The 21135-nt window shown below is 42.4% G+C and overlaps 1 protein-coding gene across 1 annotated transcript; it reads right to left on the bottom strand.

The window, feature by feature from the left end:
* Positions 1 to 12595: 12595 nt before the first annotated feature.
* Positions 12596 to 20833, bottom strand: CUNH2orf78 (chromosome unknown C2orf78 homolog). Its single transcript, XM_019441987.2, has 3 exons — positions 19322 to 20833; positions 15531 to 16292; positions 12596 to 14676 (listed from the first exon to the last, which is right to left on the bottom strand). Exons 1-3 carry the CDS (start codon positions 19416 to 19418, stop codon positions 12758 to 12760), a joined length of 2778 nt encoding a protein of 925 aa, XP_019297532.1. The 5' UTR covers positions 19419 to 20833; the 3' UTR covers positions 12596 to 12757.
* Between the last annotated feature and the right edge of the window lie 302 nt (positions 20834 to 21135).

Here is a 21135-nt window from a genome sequence, read left to right as displayed (position 1 = left end):
TAGAGCCGCCACCTGCGAAAATACGACCAATGAGAAGAGGGCTCCACGTCGGCCATCTTGGTAAAGGAAAAGCAACAAGGAAGAAAGAGAAAGCCAAGTAATTAAAGGAACCAATGGCCAAGCTAACTTATGTTTTTAGAATTAAAATGATTTGGGATCGAGTTTCCTGCCAGATAGCCCCCATACCACACTCACACAAATTCACAAATCAACATTCAAGGAGGGAATTACTGATTCAAGTACCTGGCTAAACTGACCAGGGTTTCTAAATCCATGAAAGAAAAACTTCTTAAAACTTCAGCTTGCTTTTGTCACTACCTACACAAAATTGATAGTGTGAGGTATCAGGCTTCTATTGCCTAGAAAAAAACCTTAAGATCAACTTTTTTTTTTTTTTTTTTTAACGTTTATTCATTTTTGGGGGGGGGGGGTGGTACAGAGAGAGCAGGAGACACAGACTCCAAAGCAGGCTCCAGGCTCTGAGCTGTCAGTACACAGCCCCTCACAGGGCTCCAACCCACTAACGGTGAGACCATGACTGGAAGGGAAGACGGTTGCTTAACCAACTGAGCCACCCAGTCACCCCAAGACTAACTTTTTAATGTTAGAACACAATTTATTGAAATCAAGTGTTTAGTTTACAAGGGTCACTGTGCAAATCAATGGAGCCACAAAGATCTGTATGACACAGTTCCTGCCCCTACAGCCAGGACAGGCAGTTATTCACACCAGTTATTTACACCAAACAGTGGCATATTCTGTATACAGATGTGTGTATGTATGAATATATGCACAGTCTCTTTCCCAAGAGGTTCTTCAAGCCTGCTATTCATTTTCTCTCAGGAGACTTTTTATATCACCACTCTGAAACTTTGTGCTCTCTGAGGATACTTTACCCACCAAATTTGGGGACCCTGTCTGTAAGTTCGTTAATGTGATGACCTGACCTATCCTTCAAAGTCTAGCTTAAAGCCCCTGCACGGGTATTAGCCCTTCTACCAGGTCAGTGTCCGGATCTCTAATTTCTCTGGCCCTCTGTTGTGTATCTGTGTCTGGGATTTTCCCAAAGTGATTCTATGTGGTCATTGGCTTTCCAGACTTAGGGCTGAAAGCACTTGCCAGATTCTTTCTCCCTTAAAGCATAAATAGGCATGTCAGGGGCACCTGGGTGGCTCAGTCACTTGGGCGGCTGACTACAGCTCAGGTCATGATCTCATGGTCTGTGAGTTCAAGCCCCGCATCTGTGCTGTCAGCACAGAGCCTGGAGCCTGCTTCTGATTCTGTGTCTCCCTCTCTCTCTGCCCCTTCCCTGCTTGCTCTCTGTCTCTCTGTCTCTGTCTCTCTCTCTCTCTCTCTCTCTATCTCTCAAAAATAATAAACATTAAATAGGCATGTCAGTGCAAGGATCCACTATCAATTTTCCTGGATCCTCTGAAGATAACTCTGGGAAGACAGTTGTAAAGGGCACTATTCTGTCTTCAAAACTCTTTCTCTACTGACTCTTTCCTTTCAGAATGTAAACATAGTGGGTAGAGCCTAAAGAAATTGAGGCACTGAGGGTGCTGGTCATAGTGAAGGCATACAGTGCAGTTGGACTCTTGGCAGGAGCGAACACAGGACAAAATCCAACACATTCAATCTCTCACTCAGTAAATATTTGTTGAGTATCTACTATGTGCCAGCTTCTGTTCTGGTTGTTAGGGATACAGCAGTGAACAAATCCAGTAGGTGGATATTGTTATGGTGCAAGTACAGGCAGAAGCAGAGCTGGTGGGGTGGGGAACAGGGGCAGCTGCTGCCATTAAGCACCGTTTCCAAGTGGTGGTTTTTCTTTGTAATGTTTAATGTAACAAGTTAACAGAGTTTACAAACATGCTATATGTTAAGACTATGATGAGAAGCCTTTAAGAAGCCATGAATGGGAAGCACGTAAGAGAGGGGTGCGCATAATCACAAACACAGCAACCACCACACACAGGTTGTCCTTGATATTACAAAGGAGATATACCCAGGTGATGGCAATTCTTAAGATAATGGCTGAGAGGATGTAGTAAGCAGGATCTGGTTCATTCAGGAAGGGAATCTGTAAATATTGACCAATTTTTGGCCTCTGGGGCAACTGGTCAGCACTCTTGGCTTTAGAGGTATCAGAAACAGCAAGTAAACCCTGGCCAAGGTGAACATCTGACATTCTTCATGACATTCCTGATTAATGGGAAAAGCTACAAACTGGACGATTTTGTATGTGCATCCAGGAAATTAATGCTACAAGAATTCCGTTGGTTCTTGGCAAAACTGAGGAGGACTCCTGCCCCAAAGATTGGAGGCTAAGCATCAAGCTATTCTGTCAGCAATTAGGCTTCGGCAGCTCACGTGGAGGGCCAAGGCCAAACTAGGAAGTGAGGTGGTCGTTCTTTCTGGTGCCCAGATGTACCTAGTCAGTACATTTTCCCTGAATATAACATTCTCCACATGACCTCGTGCAAAGTTCGGTGTCACAGACTCCTGCCTTCCTGTTTGTTTATTCCTAACTGCTCATTCCTGGGTAGCAGCAAAAGTCTCCTAAAAGGCAAAATTCTTACCTCAATATATAGCTTCAGGGTAGAGAGAAAATGTCCAGATGGGCTTTCTGGGAAAGATAAAAACAAGGAAGACTCTAGGCACGTATCACTTGCCTCCTTGTTACCCCTGTGGTGAGTCACATACCTAGAGGGGCAATCTCACTAATACAGGAATGCCATCCATTCTTACCTACTTCAGTGCAATCTTACAGCAGCAGCTAATACGCTTTTATAACAAAAATCAGGTTCTGTTGCTCCTGGGTTAAAAACCCTCCAATTACTTCCCATGGCACTTGGAATTAAAAATCCAAACTCGGGTGGCTCAGTCAGTTAAGCATCTGACTCTTGATCTCAGGTCAGGTCTTGATCTCAAGGTGGTGAGTTCGAGCCCCACATTGGGGTCCATGCTGGGTGGCACCTACTTTAAAAAAATCCAAACTCCTCACCCTGGTTTATAGAGTGACTTAGTCCCTGCTGTCTCTCAGACTTCATCTTCTACTCTCCCTCTTGCTTATTGCTCTCCACCACACTGTCTGAACATCTGCCATTCCATTGCACAGCTGTTTCCTCTTCCTGGACTGCTCTTACCCTGATTTTCACTTGGCTGACTCCATCTTAACATTCACTTATCAATTTACATGTCATGTTCTCTGACCACACACTCTAAGTAGCCACCCAATCACCCTCTACCACTCACTCTTGTTTTAATTCTTTTTGTAGTCCTTACCACTGTCTGCTTTGGTCTTTTATGGTCTGGATTGATTATTGTCTTTAATTCCCCCCTAAAATATAATCTCCAGAAATATAGGAGCTTTTTTTTTTTTTTTTACTTGTTCACACATGTAATCCCAGTACCTAGAATAGCTTGGGGACCCAGAAGACACTCAAGAAAGATTGCTGAATGTTCAAATATTGTTTTTTTTGTTTTGTTTTGTTTTTGTTTTTTTTTTTCAAATATTGTTAAAATAAATGTTGTCTCACTGTCCCCAAAATTAATTACAAGGATGGGTGGCCAATTATAATGAAATTAACAATGAAAAACAGTGGCCATTATGCTCTTGGGACCAAGTCTTCTCTAAAAGGCAGTTAGGACTAGGAGCAGAGGGGAGCCTGGGTGGCTCAGTCGGTTGAGCGTCTGACTTCAGCTCGGGTCATGATCTCGCAGTTCGTGGCTTCAAGCCCTGCATCGGGCTCTATGCTGACAGCTCAGAGCCTGACGCCTGCTTCAGATTCTGTGTCTCCCTCTCTCTCTGCCCCTCCCCTGCTCATGTTCTGTCTATCCCTCTCTCTCAAAAATAAACATCAAAGAAGAACTAGGAACAGAAAACCTCCAAGGCTAGACACCTTCATTAATTGAGCAAATATTTATTGAGCATGTATCATGTTCATGAATCTTATGTCAGGCAATGAGTCTACAATAACAACAAGAAAAACTCAGTTTCTGTTGTTTTAAGGCCCTCATGGATGAGAGCCCAAAGCCATCAGAAGAGAAAAAAAAAATCTTTAAAAGATTAAGTTTCTCGAGGGGATTCTAGGTGAACTCCATGCACTGAAACACTGAAGCAGCCTATCTTGAGCATTGCTAGGGAATGGGGGTGATTTGAAAGCAGAAATGGAATGTGTACTAAAGACAAATTGTTCACAGCTAAAATTTTTGCTGTGAACCCATTGGGGATATAAAATGGCAAACAGAATTTTAAAAGTAAATACTTTTTTTTTTTTTTTAAGATGTAGAATGTAGAAAGAAGTGTTCCCAAAAAAGGGGGGTGGAATGCAGCAAGTGTACTGGGATCTTTAAAGCTTACACATTACAACATACGCAACGTTGCACATGCATGCGAATTGTGTTCCTTTTGAGCTGAAGTTGGAATCACCTGATGAAGTGGTGTTCCTTGAGAAGACAGCTGTGGTAAAATTGGTAACATCAAGCTGAATCTGAGGATTGGAGCGCCACCTATAGTTTGTTTGAAGACTGGTATCTTCATTGCCAAGAAAAACGTCTAGTTGGGAAAATGAGTTTTATGCATGCTTGAAAAGGCTTAATGTGTGTGTATTGTTATAATTAATGCTTAAATCTATACATAAGGGATCAATTTTAGACATATTTTATTCCTTTGGTATTTGTTAGTTAACTGTGAGTTATATAATTTGGTTCCTAATAACCCAAAGCCTTTTGTTTTAGGTTAAGATTGACAATCTGAAGATTATAAATTTCAACTAAGGCTAAATCACATAACAAATTATAGGGCTATTTGAATTGGACACTTTAGGTTGAGGGATTTTATCATTTTGTATTTGGTTTATACATTTCTTTGCAAAAATACTGCCATATAACCGGCACTATAACTTTGAATGGGAGATTAAAAATCGCATGCCCCTATGTTTATACTCTGAAAAGTATCCATTCAGTCAATCAACTAATATCTACTGTGTATTCACTATGTGCCAAACATTGCTCAAGGCCTTGGACATATATCAGTGAATAAAGCAGACAAAAAGCAGAAATCAATGCCCTCAAAGATCTTACACGTTAGTGATAGGTGAGGGAGTGATGGATTATAAACAATGATCATAACAAACAAGTAAATTACATTGTATGTTAGAAGATTCTACGCGCTATGGGAGAAAATGGAACAGACTGAAGGAAAAGAGAAGCACAGGGAGGCAGTTGCGATTCAAATGGTGTAGTCAGGAAAACCCTCATTGAAAAATTTTGAGTGAAGACTTGGAGGTTAAGAAAAGCATTCCAGGCAAGAAAGAGCAAGTGCAAAGGCCCTGGGCCAGGAGCTTGCTGGTGTACATAAGGAACAGTGAGGCCTCGGAGTGAGTGGAGTGGAGATGAGCAAAAGGTGCCATAGCAGTAGGTCCTGTAGGATAGGAGTCAGAAAACTATGTTGTGACTCGTCTTTGTAAATGAAGTTTTATTGGGACACAGCCATGCCCATTTGCTCACATATTTTCTGTGGCTGCTTTCCTGCTACAACCGCAGAGTACTGAGGCAGAGACAATCTGGCCCACAGAGACAAACATTACTGTCTGGCTCTTTATAGAAAATGTTTGCTGACCCCTGATGTAGGTTGGATCTTATAGGCCATTGTGGGGACATTGGGTCTGACTCTGAGAAAAATGGGAAGCCATGAGAGGGCTGTCACAGAAGGAAGACAAGATCTGACTTATGTTTTGAAAGGATCATTAAGGTGACTGTGTTGACAAATTTTAGAGAGGCAAGCGTGCTAGCTGAGAAGCCAGTACGGACTGTGTTCATAAGGTATGCTGGGATGCCCCCAGGATGCCACAGCAAATTCATCAGGGTGTAGCGGGATTTTCTAAATTTTTGAAGGGTTCACAGCAATACTTGACATCTGTCAGACACCATGTGAGCTTCCAGCTAATGGGTGGTTCACAGTTTCAACATTAGGTCATGCTATTTTCCTTTCAGTGCTGTCATATCTTTCTGAAGCTGGGTTTTCGGCAGTACCTGTAATAAAAAGCCAGTACTCTTTGAAAATCAATGTGGAGCAGGAGATGAGGCTGGCAGTGTTCGACTTAACTCCGAGGTTTGAGATGTTGTGCAGTGCCCAACAGTCACGCACCCTCCATCAGCAAGTAAATGTGCTTATTTAAGAGTGAAATTAGAATATCTTTCTTTTCTCCTACAGCTATTATTTTTCAGAATAATAGTCAGTTGTTGGAGCATCGTCTTATTGTACAATGTGCTGTGTTACTGGAGCATTTTTCCTGTGGCTGCTCTAATGAATTGCCACAACCCGGTGCCTCGTAAAGCAGAAATTAATTTTTTCACAGTTTTGGAGGTCGGAAGTCTGAAACGAGTGTCACTGGGACAAAATTAAGGTGTAAGCAGGGCTACACTCCTTCCAGAGGCTCTTAGGGAAGATTTCATTCCTTGCCTGTTGCAGCTTCTTGTGACTGTTGGCTGTCACACTCCAATCTTTGCATCCATGGTCGCCTTGCTTTTTCCTCTGCTATCTGTATCAAATCTCCTTCTGCCTCAATCTTCTCAGGACACACGTGAAGGACACCTGGCTGACTCAGTCAGCGGAGTATGCATCTCTTAAACTCAAGAGTCATGAATTTGAGCCCCACATTGGGCATAGAGATCATACATATATAAATGCACATATGTGATTGCATTTAGGATTCACCTTGCTAAGTTGGGATAACCTCTCCATGTCAAGATCCTTTTTAAAAAATGTTTCTTTTTGAGAGAGCAAGAGAGAGAGCATGTGCAAGGCAGAGAAGAGGCAGAGAGAGGGAGACAGAAGATCTGAAGTGGGCTCCGCACCGACAGCAGAGAGCCCGATGTGGGGCTTGAACTCAGGAACCGCTAAACCTAGGCGTTCTTCAAGATCCTTAACTACTCACATACACAAAGATCTTTTTTTCTAAATAAGGTGGTGATATTAACAGGTTTCAGAGATTATGACCTGATCAGCTTGGGTGGCCATTATCTAGCCTACTACAGGCATAAATCCTTACTACCTTTTTGGCACCTAACTACTTAATAAATGGGACTGTTAAGTATTTCTTTGAGCCTATAGGTGAGACACCAAGGGCTCTGTGAATATATAAAGTTTGAGAGCCTCTGAATTAGGAGGCTCTGCCAATAATCCAGACAGGGAATGATGGGGGCTTGGACTTGAGTGGCAATGGAGAAAAGCGGTTGGAAGTAGACAAGTTCTAGATACAATTTGAAGGTAAGACAGATGGAGTGTGCTGACGTTCTGGATGTGCAGTTGGAAGGGAAAGAGAGACCGCAAAGTCTCTTTATACTTTTTCTGGAAACAGAAATGAAGATGAAGAAAGCAGTGCACGGACCAGAATTTTTGCTGGGGACGCGTGCAGACTGGTGGTTCCGTTTTGTACATGTTTAGAGAAGTAATACAAAAAGAAAGAAAAAAGGGAAGGAAAATACGTGCATTCCCAACTAGGGCCTGCTGCCAGACCCTCCACCTGCTTACTCTACTCTCATGGTGGTCAAATGTCCCTCCACCCATGTTTTGACTTCTAATTCCAAACGTGGACTGAGCAAATACAGACATGAGGTTCCATGTTAGACAGAGGAGACTTAGAAAGCCTTGTCCGAGCCAGAATCCTAAAGAGGATAGGGCAAATTGGGCTCTCCTTTGAGGAGCTGAAAATTACAGAACCCCCAAATTAAAAATAGTTATGCCAAATGATGGAGTGGAATTTCAGAAAGACGAGGCAGCAGCGTAGTTTTTGAATCTCCCCAAAGGCTTTCATGGAAATAGATCAAAACCAAAGGCCCACTGGTAGCATTTACCGTGAAATTAGAAACTCCCCAAAACAAAAGGGTGGGTGTAACATAAGCCCTAACAGTTGCTTTTTTCCTTTTTTGTTAATGCCTGACTTAAGCTTTGATTGCCTGTTCATTTCAAAGAGGCATCCACTTCAAAGACAGCTACCCCAGTAAACACAGTGCTAGCCATACATGGGATAAATAGCCAGGCCACTTTCCCCCAACTGAGGCTTCTTTGACGTAGAAATCTCAGTCAATTTCAATAACTGACTTTTGGGACCACTTGTCTTTTCTTTCTCCCTGTGTTTTAAATCCCCACTCCCATGTTTTCTGTTTTGTTTAAGGAGGCTACACACTTAGCATGGAGTCCAACCCAGGGCTTGAACTCATGGCCCTAAGATCAAAACCTGAGCTGAGATCAAGAGTCAGACGCTTGACTGACTGAACCACCCAGGCACCCCTTTTTTAAGTAGGCTTCATGCCCATCCACTCCTATTTTAAATTCACCACTAAGGACTGAGCCCTTGAAACCCCAGGCCCCCACCCTTGATCCTGGTCCTGATTTGAACCCCTGGTCCCAGTACTCTGTCTCTACCTGAGACCTCACTGTGTGGCCCCAGGTGTACTGTGTAAGGAATAAACCTCTATTTTTTCAAACATTCCTGGTGGTTGCTGCTAAAGGACATCTTGAAATTATAGTAAGAACCAGAGGACTGATTCAACCACATTGGTTACTGACAGGCTGAGACCTACACACAACAATGGGGAAGAGTACCATCAACAGGCACAGACTTGCCCGCTTCTGGTGTCTGCACCAGAGGCAGTCGCAGACTGGAGGAAGCATCTGATGGCCTTGAGGGCAGGAAGACTTCAACCTGCCAGCAGGTACTCACTCGCAATTTGAGAACAGCAGCTGAGACCTGGTGGTGCAGTCCTGTCCACCCACAAAGTGAGGAAGTACAAGGAGCCCCAGAGGGGGTCTAAAGGACTGGGGGTGCTCTTGCCCTGCCCCACCTCTGTCTTGAAATGGAGCAGCCCGAGCTCCCTTCCAGATGTGACCCACCCAGAGGAGAAACTTCTCACAGCAACAACAGACACAAAGAGAAATGTCTTGATAAAAGTCTGGAGAAGGGAACAGAGCCAGGAAACCTCAGAAAGAAGCCATCCATTTTTGAACGCTACATTCGGAGAAAACAAAAAACAAAAAACAAATTCTGTGAAGTTAGGAAAGTGATCCGCAACCACAACTCCTTTTCAAAGTGCATTAATACTGATTTCACTTAAAAAGCGGATAACAGAAATGAGATTGAGATCAAGTCCTACACAATAGAATGGTGGGGGGTCTCCACATGTGGGACAACAACCAGGTGGAAGCCGGTGGCACTGGAGGTGAAAGGATTCACCTGAGGCAGAACAAAGGCGATAGAAGTGTATTGAACACATCACAAGGGAGCAGTGGGCAGGACAGCAAAAGAGAGACTGTCTGCAAGGAGACAGTGTGTGGGGGCTGTATTTAAAAGGGGAAGGTGAGGAGGTATGGAGACATATGGAACTTTTCCTTTTTGCTAACTGTGCTTGGTTGTAAGTAGCCCACATGTTAGTTAGGGCCTATGGATATTTTGATGTGGGTCACCTGATGGGCCAGTCTGTATTCAGCCCAGGGGTTGGAGGTCACTGTGGGCCCTTTTGTCTCTATTTCGCCAGGTGGTCACTGTGGGCCCTTTCTACATTCCATCACTCAAGCCTGTTGTCTAAAAGCGGCCTCTAAAGGTAGCATAAGAAAATGAGAATAGCATCCCTTCAGAAAATGAAAGCAAGTCCAAAAAGACAGGACCACAAAACAGATCAAAATTGGAACATGCTATTTCAAAACAAGCTAAAAGATGGGGTCCCTGGGTGGCTCAGTCAGTTAAGTGTCCAACTTCAGTTCAGGTCATGATCTTGCGGTTCACGGATTCGAGCCCCACACCGGGCTCTGTGCTGACAGCTCAGAGACTGGAGCCTGCTTCAGATTGTGTCTCCCTCTCTGTTTCTCTCTACTCCTTCCCCACTCACGCTGTCTTTCTCTGTCTCAAAAATAAACATTGAAAAAAATTCACAACAAGCTAAAAGATATTAGAAGGAACAACGTAAAAGATGAAAGAATGTGGAGTGAGGGAGGGAAGGAGAGGGAAGTTATTATCTAATAGCTCCAGAGTTTCTGTCTGGGGTGATAAAAAAGCTCTGGAAATGGTATTTGGTTTTTGTTTTATCTATTTCCATGAGACGGCTGGGGACATCCAAAAACTATGCTGCTGGTTCCATCTTTCTAGAGTCCTGTTCAATTTTTTGACATAATTATTTTAAATGTGGTTGGTGGTGATGGTTTCACCTCATCATGGATGTGCTTAATGCCACTGAATTGTGTACTTAAAAATGGCTAAATTGTGTACTAAAAAATGGTAAATTTTGTGTTGTGTACATTTTACCATAATAAAAAAAAAGATGAAAGACCAACATAAATCAGAATTAGGAGGGATGATAGAGCTCAGGACAGAATTAAAAATAAAAGAAAAAATCAGAAATAAAGACTTAAGTTAAAAATAATACAAGAGTAAATGAACATAATGGATAATGCCTTAAGAGAAACAAATAAGAAAAGTGGGAAACTTTTAAAGATGAAAAAGAAGATAAAAAGAATTCCAGAGAAATGGCAAATATAAAAGGTAGGCAAAAAAGTCAGGACAACTCTGAAGAGAGTAATACAAATACATACAAGAAGTTAGTATGCTCTAAAAGTGACATTCTAAATCAGTGGAGCAAATTAGTCAATACATTGTGATACATTCATGTTGAGACAAATGGTTTCTCTAGAAGGATTCACATACAGTGTGGCAAAAGTAGATGTCTCTAAGGGGGCAGGGAAATGGGCAGCTGGGTATTTCCATTGAATACCTTTTGTACCTTGTTCTGTCATGTGACTTTATTACCTCTGAATTCTGACTGCCTGAGTTCAAGCCCCAACACCCCCAATTGCTAGCTCTTAATCCTGGGCAAACTTTTGACACTCTCCAAGCCTATGTCATTATCTGTGAAGCGGAGTGAAGAAACTCTCAATAAATGTAAAATACTAGCAGAAACAACCCAAATCTCCACCAACTGATGAGTGGATACACAAATGTTGCAGAGTCGTGCAACAGAATATTATAGTCATAAAATCAATGAAGTAGACACACTAGGACATGGATGAACTTTGAAAACATAATGCTAATTACAGAAGTCAAAGGGCACATATTGTACTATTTCACACCTATGAAATGTCCGGGGAAGGCAAATTCAGAGAGACAGAAAGATTAGTGGTTGCCAGTTGCCAGTGGAGGGGGGGAGAGAATGAGAAGTGACTGCTAATGGTCCAGGGGGGTTCTTTTTGGGGTGATGAAAATGTTATGGGTTAGATAATGGTGATGGTTGTACATGCTTGTAAATGTCCTAATGACACTGAATTTATAGTTTCAAAGGGTGAATTGTATGGTATGTTAATTATATCTCAATACAAGATGATTTTTAAAAAGCAAATTACCATAAAAAAAAATAAGCAAATTGCCAATTTTTCCGTGGTGATTTTCCGTTGTCCCCATCCCTCCCCTCCCCCCACTCCATTCCCTTTCCTGCCCCACCCCCTCCACGCCCTCACTCTCTCTACCCCCCCAATTCTTTCTAGCTGTCCCACCAAGTCCTAAGGAGCACCTCTAGACCTTTGGCACCTGCGTGCTACAGCCGTTGGAGCGCTACTGAGTTCCCTCATGTGCCCACCGCTCTTACCTTGTGGGAATGGACCCCTCCAGCTGATTTTCCTCCTGCGCTTCAGTTGGTCAGTTTTAGAGAAAGGGGCACGCACATCGGCGTCGATGGAGGACGACCTGGCAGGCCCCCCTGGTTAACGTTTAAGTCCCTCCGGAAGTTTGATCTCGACCACCATGTGACTTCCGGATGCTCTGATCTGAAAGCCGGGTTGGCCATCTGCTGGCGCTTGCTAATACTGAAGGCTTTGGAGGCATATATAAGCCTCCAATTGAAGCCTCGTTCCTCTGCCCGCAGTGTGACCTAAGCCCATTGCTGAATCTCACTAGTAAAGTGGCACAGTTGTACTAGCGTTGCATGTCGTTGTGTTGGTTAACTGAAGTAGTGCGTTCACCGGCCTGGTGCGTAGGTGTTTAATAAACAGTGATTTGTATCCCAGGCCCTGTTCTCGGCGTGCCTCTTGCTTCTCGGCGGGCCTCCTGCTACAGCAGTTGGCTTGGCTAGGCTCCAGTGATCAGCTGCCCCCAGGATAAATGTGAGCCCTTGCCATCCATCCAGTAGATGGATGATTTGTACTTACCTTACCCAGCTATAGTCATAGATGGATAGGACAACCCAAACATTTTGGAGGTATGTCTTGAATCTCTTGTTTTCTAAAATACTATAGGGTGGACATGAGATGTAAGGCCAGCCTCCACGAAAGGCTTTACATTTATTCTGGTCAGCCTAGACTGACTCATCTCCTGTCATCTTCAATTCTATTTATTCTTTTAACCCTAACCTCAGACCCTGCTTCTGCCATTTCCCCCACTCCTGCTTTTTATAAACCTAGAAAATCTCTCCCCTTTCAGCCCTCGTGGCCCTTCCTCTTTTCTTCTTATCCCCTTTCCCTTATTCTTCCATCCAACTTTTGGTTCTTTCTCATGCAGACTTTTATCCCGACCCCCACCAAAGAAAACCCCCAGTTAACAGTATCTCAGAACTAAAAAGTCTTCTTTATTTCTCATCTATTAATTATGTTTATTATGTTTTATTAAGTTTTAAAATACATCTGAATAAATAGAGAAATTTATATCTATCTATCTATATATGGATAAATGGCTGGTACCCAGAGTGGTACCAACAAACGTAGCAGCTCTTATATTGCATAGCCATAGTATCGAGCAATTTCCATATCTTTTTCCCTCTCAATGAAAAACTGCACTTTCCCCAAAGAGGTGTATTTGGCTGCATTCTCACGCTCTTGTTGAGCCTGCCGCTTCATGGCCTCTCGCTCTGGCCTCTGTTCTTTTGTGATGGGCTTCGACATTACTGGCTCGGGAACATTGGGTTTTCTCCATGGAATAGGTTGAAGGCAGAAGTCTTGGAGTAGAAATTGATTGTGAGGTTTGGGTGGGGACTGGAGTTTGGTCACAGCAGTAGGAATGGGTTCCTGCTGGAGAGAGGTGCAGGATGACGTTTTGTAGGGTGCAGGTCTGGATGCAGCAGAGTGAGGGACACTAGGCCGGGTAGGGTTGGTCAAACCTGGTCGGGTTGGATTGGTTGAAATTGGCCGAGCTGGTCTGGCGGGACCTGTCAAGGAGACAGGGGTTGGCCGGGATGAATTGACTGCAATAGGTTGAGCTGAGCTAGTGGACCCTGGCCGGGCAGGGTAAGCCACAGCAGACCGACGTGAGGCCAGAGAGTGTGGCCTCCGAAGAACAGGTCGAGCTTGAGGCTTCTCCAAGGTTGGAAAAGGCAAAGGCACCAACTTGACCTTCCCAGGAGGTGGCAGCTCATACTGGGATGGAGATGGACACTCTGTGTCAGCACCACTGTCTTGTTTCTGGACTTTGACTTTATTTTTCTCAGGACCTTTACCCTCACGTGGGGTATCCAGCCATCGTTTGATAACTGGGGATGGCTGGGCAACTTTAGGGTTGCTGGAGTTTCCCAGGGCCCAGGAGGAAGAGAGTCTGATTTTCTTATCACTCTTTTTCCCCAGCGCGTGAAAAATCTGTACGGACTCCAACATGTGCATGCCTAGGCAGCTTCGAGGCTTTTTAAAGGTCTCTTGGCTAAACTCAGGTTGATTTCTCCTCCGCTTCATCTTGGGAATGGTTGGCTTCTCTTCTGCCTTGACTGTGTTCCCTGACTGCTTACTCTCTTCAGCTTTCTTGGGGTTGTTTTCTCTGCTCCTTTTGGTCTTTTCCTGCCCATGGCTCTTAGTTTTGCTGATCCTGCTGGATGCAGCTTTCTGAGATTTGCTGTTGGAATGCTTAGCTGCATTCACACGAGCCCTGTCACTATCTCCAGCATTGCAAATAACCACTTCTCCCCCTAACAGGCATCCTGGGTCCTTTGGCTGGATTTTGGTCTTGGGAACACCATTAATAGTCTCAGCAGCTTTGTGTTTATTCTTCCTGGCTTGATCAGAGGACAACTTTATGACACTTGACTTTTCTTGCACTTCATTCAACTTGATGATTCTGGTATCTTTGGCATTGATCACCTTGGGACCTTTGGGTTGATCAAGGTCGTTCAAGGAATTAAAGAGCTGGGGAAGATGAATATCCTCCACTAGAGTAGTGATGTCTGAGAAACCACCACTAGATTCAATCCCATTTTCAAGGGTCCCTTGGTCCTCAAGACTCATGCCATTTTTTCCCAGATCAGTGTTTTCAGAACCAGACTGCTCCTCTTGGCCAAGGGGATCAATGCAGGCCAGGAGCTGGTGAATATCAGGAATTTCTAAAGGAAGTAGTGGAGGATCTTGATTTTCTAATGGGATCTGGTAGGCATCCAGAGGCTTTGAAAGCTTGGTTTTAGTATCATTCAAATTCTTATTCTCAGTTTGTTCCTGGCTTGGAGCTGGAGGCAGTGCCAGCAGATTACTGGAACTCTGGACAGGAGCTATCACTGAGATGTCTCCAAGCTCAGGAGGTGGGTTGCTTTCAAGTACCTGGATATTTCTGCTACTGCAGGACTTGGGGAATTCTGGAGTTTGTGGCAGACAAAATGTCTGACTTGGAGATTGCAATCCCAGGGAAGTCTCCATCCCCAGGGAAGTCTCCATCACTACAAAGAAATCAAGGAAGAAGTCATTCCCTGGTAAGTGAGATGCTCCCCCAGACACCAAGACAGAAATCATGCACCTTCCAGCAATAGGCAAGGCGGTTCTACCAGCTCTTCTTAAGGATCATGGACAGAACCCTGTGCTAGGAGATAGGAGATGACTTCTAGTTCTTACCAGTGATCATTTGATGTCATTGATTCTTGCTTTTCTTTGTATTTTATACAAAGTTTAAGTAAAATAAGAGGCTAAAGTGGTTTTTAAATTATTAAATGTTTCTACAAAGCCTATAGAATCCTTGCAATTCTCCCCACTTTCCTTAGAGAATAAGAATACTTCACACCATGGACTAGGAGAGGGAATGGAGCTCTTTCTGATAAAATATATAAGGATAGATTCTTTGCCTGCTTGCTTTGGACAGCATCTCGGAACACAAGGTCTTAAATCCTGGTGTAAATTAAGGAAGTGAGGGAAAGTTAAACTGGCACTATCACAATAAGAGTTCCGAAATGCTTTCCAAAGAGACTGAAGCAATAGATCAGGGAAGGGAGTTCATTACAGTGTGGTAGTACAGGAGACTGATCAGCTAGGGCAGTGAAAAGTGTGGTAGCCCTTGTGTATGCACTTGGGGTCCTTGTACCTGTAGCATAGATGGCCATTTCAGTGTCCCACCTTCCCACCCCTATTTAGTGTTCTTATACAGAGTCTGAAAATGGAGGGCACTGAGTGAGGGTAGTGGTTATTAAAGTCTCAGGACTTAAATTCTGCTTCTCTGTGGATTCACTACTACTTGGCTGAAGATTTGACCCTGTTTTTGAATGCCGACCTTAATTCTTTCCCTCTTGCTATTTCTACTCACCTTGAAAACTTGTTTCTGTGATAGGTTGAGCAGATACAGAGTAGTAGATTCCAGAGGTGGAGGCTGGTGGTGGGACATTTGTGGGCTGAACCTCCTTTAGTACCATGACCATTTCTGGTTGGGGGGCAGAGGCCTTACTTCCCATGTATGACACAGAGCCATAGGACTGCAGGTAGGGACCAAGTTCTCCAGACAGTAGAGGTCCCAGTGTGCCTTGATTATAGTAATATACCTGGCTTCCTTCCTGGTAGGGAAGTGATAGGCTGTGTCCCCGATTTGGAATCTGAGATGGTGTTCCCTGAACAAGGCTGGCAGAAAGTGATGGATACAGAGGGACCATGTTATTGGCCTCTGAAGTTTTATCATACTGGGCTGCCATAGATATGGAAGAAACCGCCGTGTCCTGGTCAGTGACAGTCACAGTGAAGTCTCCAAGTGAAGATGACTTCTTTTCAGTGCTCCCTGTGCTATCCCACTCAAAAATACCTGGATAGGAAGCAGCTGAAGTGGAGATCTGGCTCTGGGCAGTAACTCCAGACAACATAGTTGTACTGGAATGTTGGTAAAGGTAGGCACTACCCATGAGTGGCTGGAAAGAAGTGCCAGAAGCTGATGGCAGTAGCCATGCCGAACTGACTGCTGGAGCAGAGACTCTGGAGAAGCTGTAGACACTTCCTGCTAGGGAAGCTGCATTGCTCACCACAGGGAGAGAGAGCTGCAGAGAGTTTGGAGTTCCAAGTAAAGATGGATTTTGGAAATTTTCTGTAGGGAACAAGAGGGTTATGAAGAATCAGGGAGATGGATCAATTCTCACTATGTTTGAGGAAACATATTATCTTAAAGTTGTTGCTACCAAGAAGCCTCTAATACCAATAGTTGCTGAGATACCAAAAATCAAACCATTTAAGATGGTTGTAAGGGCTGAAGTAGCTTGGTAGGTACCCTTCTATATCAACTGCCTGTGCTCCCAACTTGGGCACAGATGTGTGGAAGACCCAGGTGGTGTGCTTCGTACATCATTCCATAAGCAAGAAGCAACCTTCTCCCTGCCCTGTCTTTCCCTTGAGCCTACACCAGCTCACATACTGTTTCCTAGAAGTGTTATCCACTCACATACTGTTTCCTAGAAGTGAAGCACTTCCATCTTCGGAGGTCCTTAGAGAACCTCTGTTCTATATTCTCATTTCACGAGTGAGGAAACTGAGGCCAGGGAGGTCAGACTGACTTGTTCAAGTTCTCCCATTATGTTAGGTCTCATTACCAGGTTATAAAAACTAATAATCGTGACATCCTTGCCAGGACCCTACTCTGAGCATTATGCTGCCAGAAACCAGGAGAAATACAATGAATGTAGATCCTCCCCCGTTAGAAACTGATACAGCTATTACCATTGTAATCTTCAGGGTCTTGTTTTGCTTGTGCAGTTCGCATACAGCTCAGTCCAGCTGGTAAATTCAAAGGGTCATTCGTGGGGCTCCTGGTTGGCTCAGTCAGAGGAGCATGTGACTCTTGATCTCGGGGTTGTGAGTTTGAGCTCCACGTTGGGTATAGAGATTACTTAAAAATAAAACCTTTTTTTTTTTTTTTAAGGGTCATTCTTCTTAAGCCTGGTTTCTGATCCTACCTCATAATGACTACCTGAAACTAAGTTTCTCAAAAAGTGCTTTTTGATAGAATCAAGTTATTTAAGCTGTCTCTGTGCTTCAGTTTACTCATCTATAAAGTGGTTGTAATAGTAACAACAACAATGGTAGTAGTAATAATTCGCACATGAATAAAAGTGATACATTACATATGATTTATATGAAGGAAGATATGTTCTGAAAAGACAGAAAAATCATGAAAAACACACATTACAGAACTAAGAAGAAATATATAGATATTAATGAAAACTGGGATATGTAGCAAGCATCAAGGCATAATAAGTTTACTGATATAACAAGTTCTTTATCATACATACAATATTACAGAAGCGAATATTGCCTACCCAATTTTGCTGAATACTACTAAACAAAATGGAGCCCACAACAACAGAAGGTGATTTTGAATGAATTCCTAACCAGGACATACAGACAAGGATAGATCAGTAAAAACTGCATAACAAGCAGCAAATGCCATAAATGTGAATGAATAGGTAGCCACAACTTTTGTAGACAAGTATTACAATGAAATCTGGTACAAAGCAGAGAGGAAAATAAGTGTAAAGGAATTGTTACTGCACTCAGTCCCATTTTCCCCAATATTACCCAGCAAGTAACAGATACTAAGTCTAATACAAATGTATATTTCAATATAATCATATAACAAAAGGAAGAACATTTAAAAAGCATCATGAAGGTTTTTCTATTTATCTAAAAATATATTTTAATCATCTTCAGCATTCAGGAAAATGTCATCCCTGAAGCCTATAAAAAAACACCATCGCTGAAATCAAACAAACAGACAAAAATGTTTAATGTAAGAAAACCCAAAGGACTCTACAAAATTGTTTTAGATAAATGTGGAATTAGGGATGTGGGGCTTGACTTTTCTTCTTAGGTTGCTGAGCTATGAAAACAGATGTGTGCTCCATGTTGGGAAGAAAGTAACTGAAAAGATGAAAGGAAGCCTTGACTTGGAACCTACTTATCACACAAAGGAATTAGTCCTTATGATTCAGTCTAGGAGATACCAATTTTTAGATAAACTGAGTCTTGTTTTTAATAGGCAAAACACCTACATGGCTTAAAAAAGCAGAATGAAATAAAACTGAATATTCGGTTTCCTCCAGCCTCTTAGATACCCACTTTTATTAAGTTCTTGGATAAGAAGCATCATTTCTTTTTTTTTTTTTAAGAAGCATCATTTCTAAAGCATATTTCTTAAAATGTTTACATTCAAAACTTTTCAGTGCCATCTGTGTTCAGAGAGGCAATACAAAAAAGCAAGCAAACAACAACTGAGTACGACCTTTCTGTAAGTTGCTTTTCCTGGTGATGCCCAATTCCGGCCTTACTTTCCTTCCTAGTCTCTTAATGTAAGTATTAGCTAAAATCAACTTTGTTTTGCCCTGCTCTAAGCAGATTTCATTTTATGCTCTTTCTGCTTTAATTTAAAATCTTTGGTTTCCTTCAATATTCCACCCTAAACTACCTCTTCCCCCACCCTCTCCCCTTGAGAGCGCCTCTATGCTCTTTCCTTTCATTCTTATATTTTCCCCTCCTCCTTGGTTCCTGGTAGCCTGTGCTGAGGGAAACAATCCTAAACTTCCTTACCTTTCAAGACTTGCCTCCCTAGAGCCCACTCTCCTCCATCCTCTTTTCCTGTTTTCCCTTTACACCTACATTAGTTAGAAAACACGTGAATTTGACTTTTTGAGCAGCACTAAATTAAAAATACTAAAGTTAAAATATTAGTGGAGGAACTGTTAACAGATGAAATATCTTGGTAAATGTTGCTAGTTTTCTACATAACCTAGGTTTTCTCTCTTTCTGTTGAAACACTCTTCAACAAGCCTCTGATTTCATTTTCGACATGGGTGCCTTTTAAGACTCAGTATTAGAAAAGAAAGGGACCAGAGAGAACAACCAATCTAACATCCTCATATAACAGATGAAGAAAAAACAGGTTTCAGGAGTCAATGACTTGTCCAAAGTCACACAGGTAATAAATGCCAAAGTCAAAACTGAAGTGAGGTCTCCAGAGTTTTAGTTCAATACTTTCTCCCATGATTCTATGCTATTTTGAATCTACTACTACATTTAGGGGCAAAAATAAAATCTAATGAAAAACTTTTAAGTTTCTTTCCTTACCAGACATGGTCAGAGAAGAGGAAACATCAACTCCGGATACAAGGGATGAGGAGACAATACTGGAGGATGTCTGAGTGGCTGAAGCCGAAGAGTGCATGTGTCCAGTACGAAGGTCACCGGTCACTGGTCACTGGTCACTGGTCACTTGCGATGATCCAAATTTATTTACAGGTGACTCCATGGAAACCCCAAGATTCCACCAGGTGGTGGGGGTTTGGTGGGAGAATGATGTCACAAAGCAGGCAGTTTAAAGGTACGAGGTAGCCAATAGGGAGGTCAGATTCCCAACAAGAAGACGGGATTGGTGGAAGGAGTGGCAGGAGAACTAAAACAACACCTAAGTGGTACCTAATCCTATAAGACAGATGTGATAGTCTCACTTTCTCTCACATTCTTATCTTAGGGAAATCATCTCAATGTTTCTTAGAGGTGTTCATTAATATAACGAACTAATAGTTATTCATAGTCTATGTATTATATTTTATCATCTGTATTCTACATTTACAATTATATATCCAGTTAACTAACATCCTTAGAAAGGAAAGGCACATCTAGGTTGAACAATTAAAGGGGCTCTGAAATAATATTAGTGGATCTGATTAGTAAACTTACTGCAGCTTTTAAGAAGCAAAGGAAGGAATTAAGGAATTCTTTTTGTAACTTGGTTAAAGAGTAGGGTGAAGTTTGTTCAGTGCTTCAGTGAAGTTTGTGGGGAACAATGTGGTGCAAGGCTCGTCTCCTTGAATCCTACCTTCCTTGGACTGGGCTGTGCTGGGCAAGGTTGAATTTAGATCTCTCTTCTCCTCTCCTTCATCATAGGCATTGTTTGTGGGAGGGGTCTTGATCTTGCATTCTTACACTCATGGATGTTACTTCCTGTCAACCTCCAGCAGCAGGAGTCTTTTGTTCAGTGCCTGATGCTTTGCAGAATGAATTCTGCCCGTTAGAAGCAAATACCAGAGAGTCGGAAGACACAGATGATTGCAGATCTTTCCTTTTCCAGCATTTGGTTGCAATTCTTTTTGCCCATAATTTGCTCCCTCCATCTCTGGGCCACACAGGCATCCTGCAATCCCATCCAGCTGTTTTATACGTGAGAGGCATTCCGGGCATTCAGGGTACTTTCCCTTTCTCATTCTCACATAAGTGTATCCAGTGTGGCAGTTACCATAGCCTCTTCCCCTCTTGCAAACAGCCACTGTAGAATCTTGGGCCTCTAGGATTCTCTGCCTGCCATGCTTGGGTGCAAGATCAGGCAAAATGAAGAGTACAATAGTTTACAGAAAGAAGAGGACATTCATTGAGAATAGGGAACATGCAAAGTGAAAGGGTACAGGAAAAAAGAGCCTCGTGTGGATTTTGGGTTTCTGTGAGAAACAAGTTGACACATTTTGGCCTCATTTTATAGTAACAGAACATGCAATTATATACATATAAGTGTAAATCCGTACTTATATATTAACATAATATTGACACAACAATGATAATATCAATGCATATATAATATATTGATTATAATATAACTTATATAACATATGAGTATTTAATATCTTATATTCGTTAAATAAATATATTTATTTATGCAACTAGATAGTGCAGCATTTGCCATGAATTCTGTACACTAAAAAGAATAATCTTAAATATATTTTTTCACTTTGTTTTGTGTCATATTACCTCATTTATATCATTGATCGGTATGTTCACAGGATATAAGTTGTTTTTAAATGCTCCATTTTTTCTATATTTTTTCCCTTGTATTTTTAAGGTATCCAGCATTGTAAGACATATCGCATGTTTTTCTCTTGATGATTCTT

Source organism: Panthera pardus, unplaced genomic scaffold (assembly GCF_024362965.1).
Source record: "Panthera pardus isolate Hobbes unplaced genomic scaffold, ASM2436296v1 HiC_scaffold_25, whole genome shotgun sequence".
NCBI classification, from domain to species: domain Eukaryota; kingdom Metazoa; phylum Chordata; class Mammalia; order Carnivora; family Felidae; genus Panthera; species Panthera pardus.
This window is presented reverse-complemented; position numbering and strand designations above follow the sequence as displayed.

Excerpts from the sequence above, each read along its gene's own strand:
- CUNH2orf78 (XM_019441987.2), bottom strand. The coding sequence starts at position 19,418 with ATGCACTCTTCGGCTTCAGCCACTCAGACATCCTCCAGTATTGTCTCC. Across the intron at positions 16,293-19,321 it reads CTCTTCTCTGACCATGTCTG|AAAATTTCCAAAATCCATCT; the intron begins GTAAGGAAAGAA and ends TGTTCCCTACAG. Across the intron at positions 14,677-15,530 it reads CACAGAAACAAGTTTTCAAG|TGATGGAGACTTCCCTGGGG; the intron begins GTGAGTAGAAAT and ends ATTTCTTTGTAG.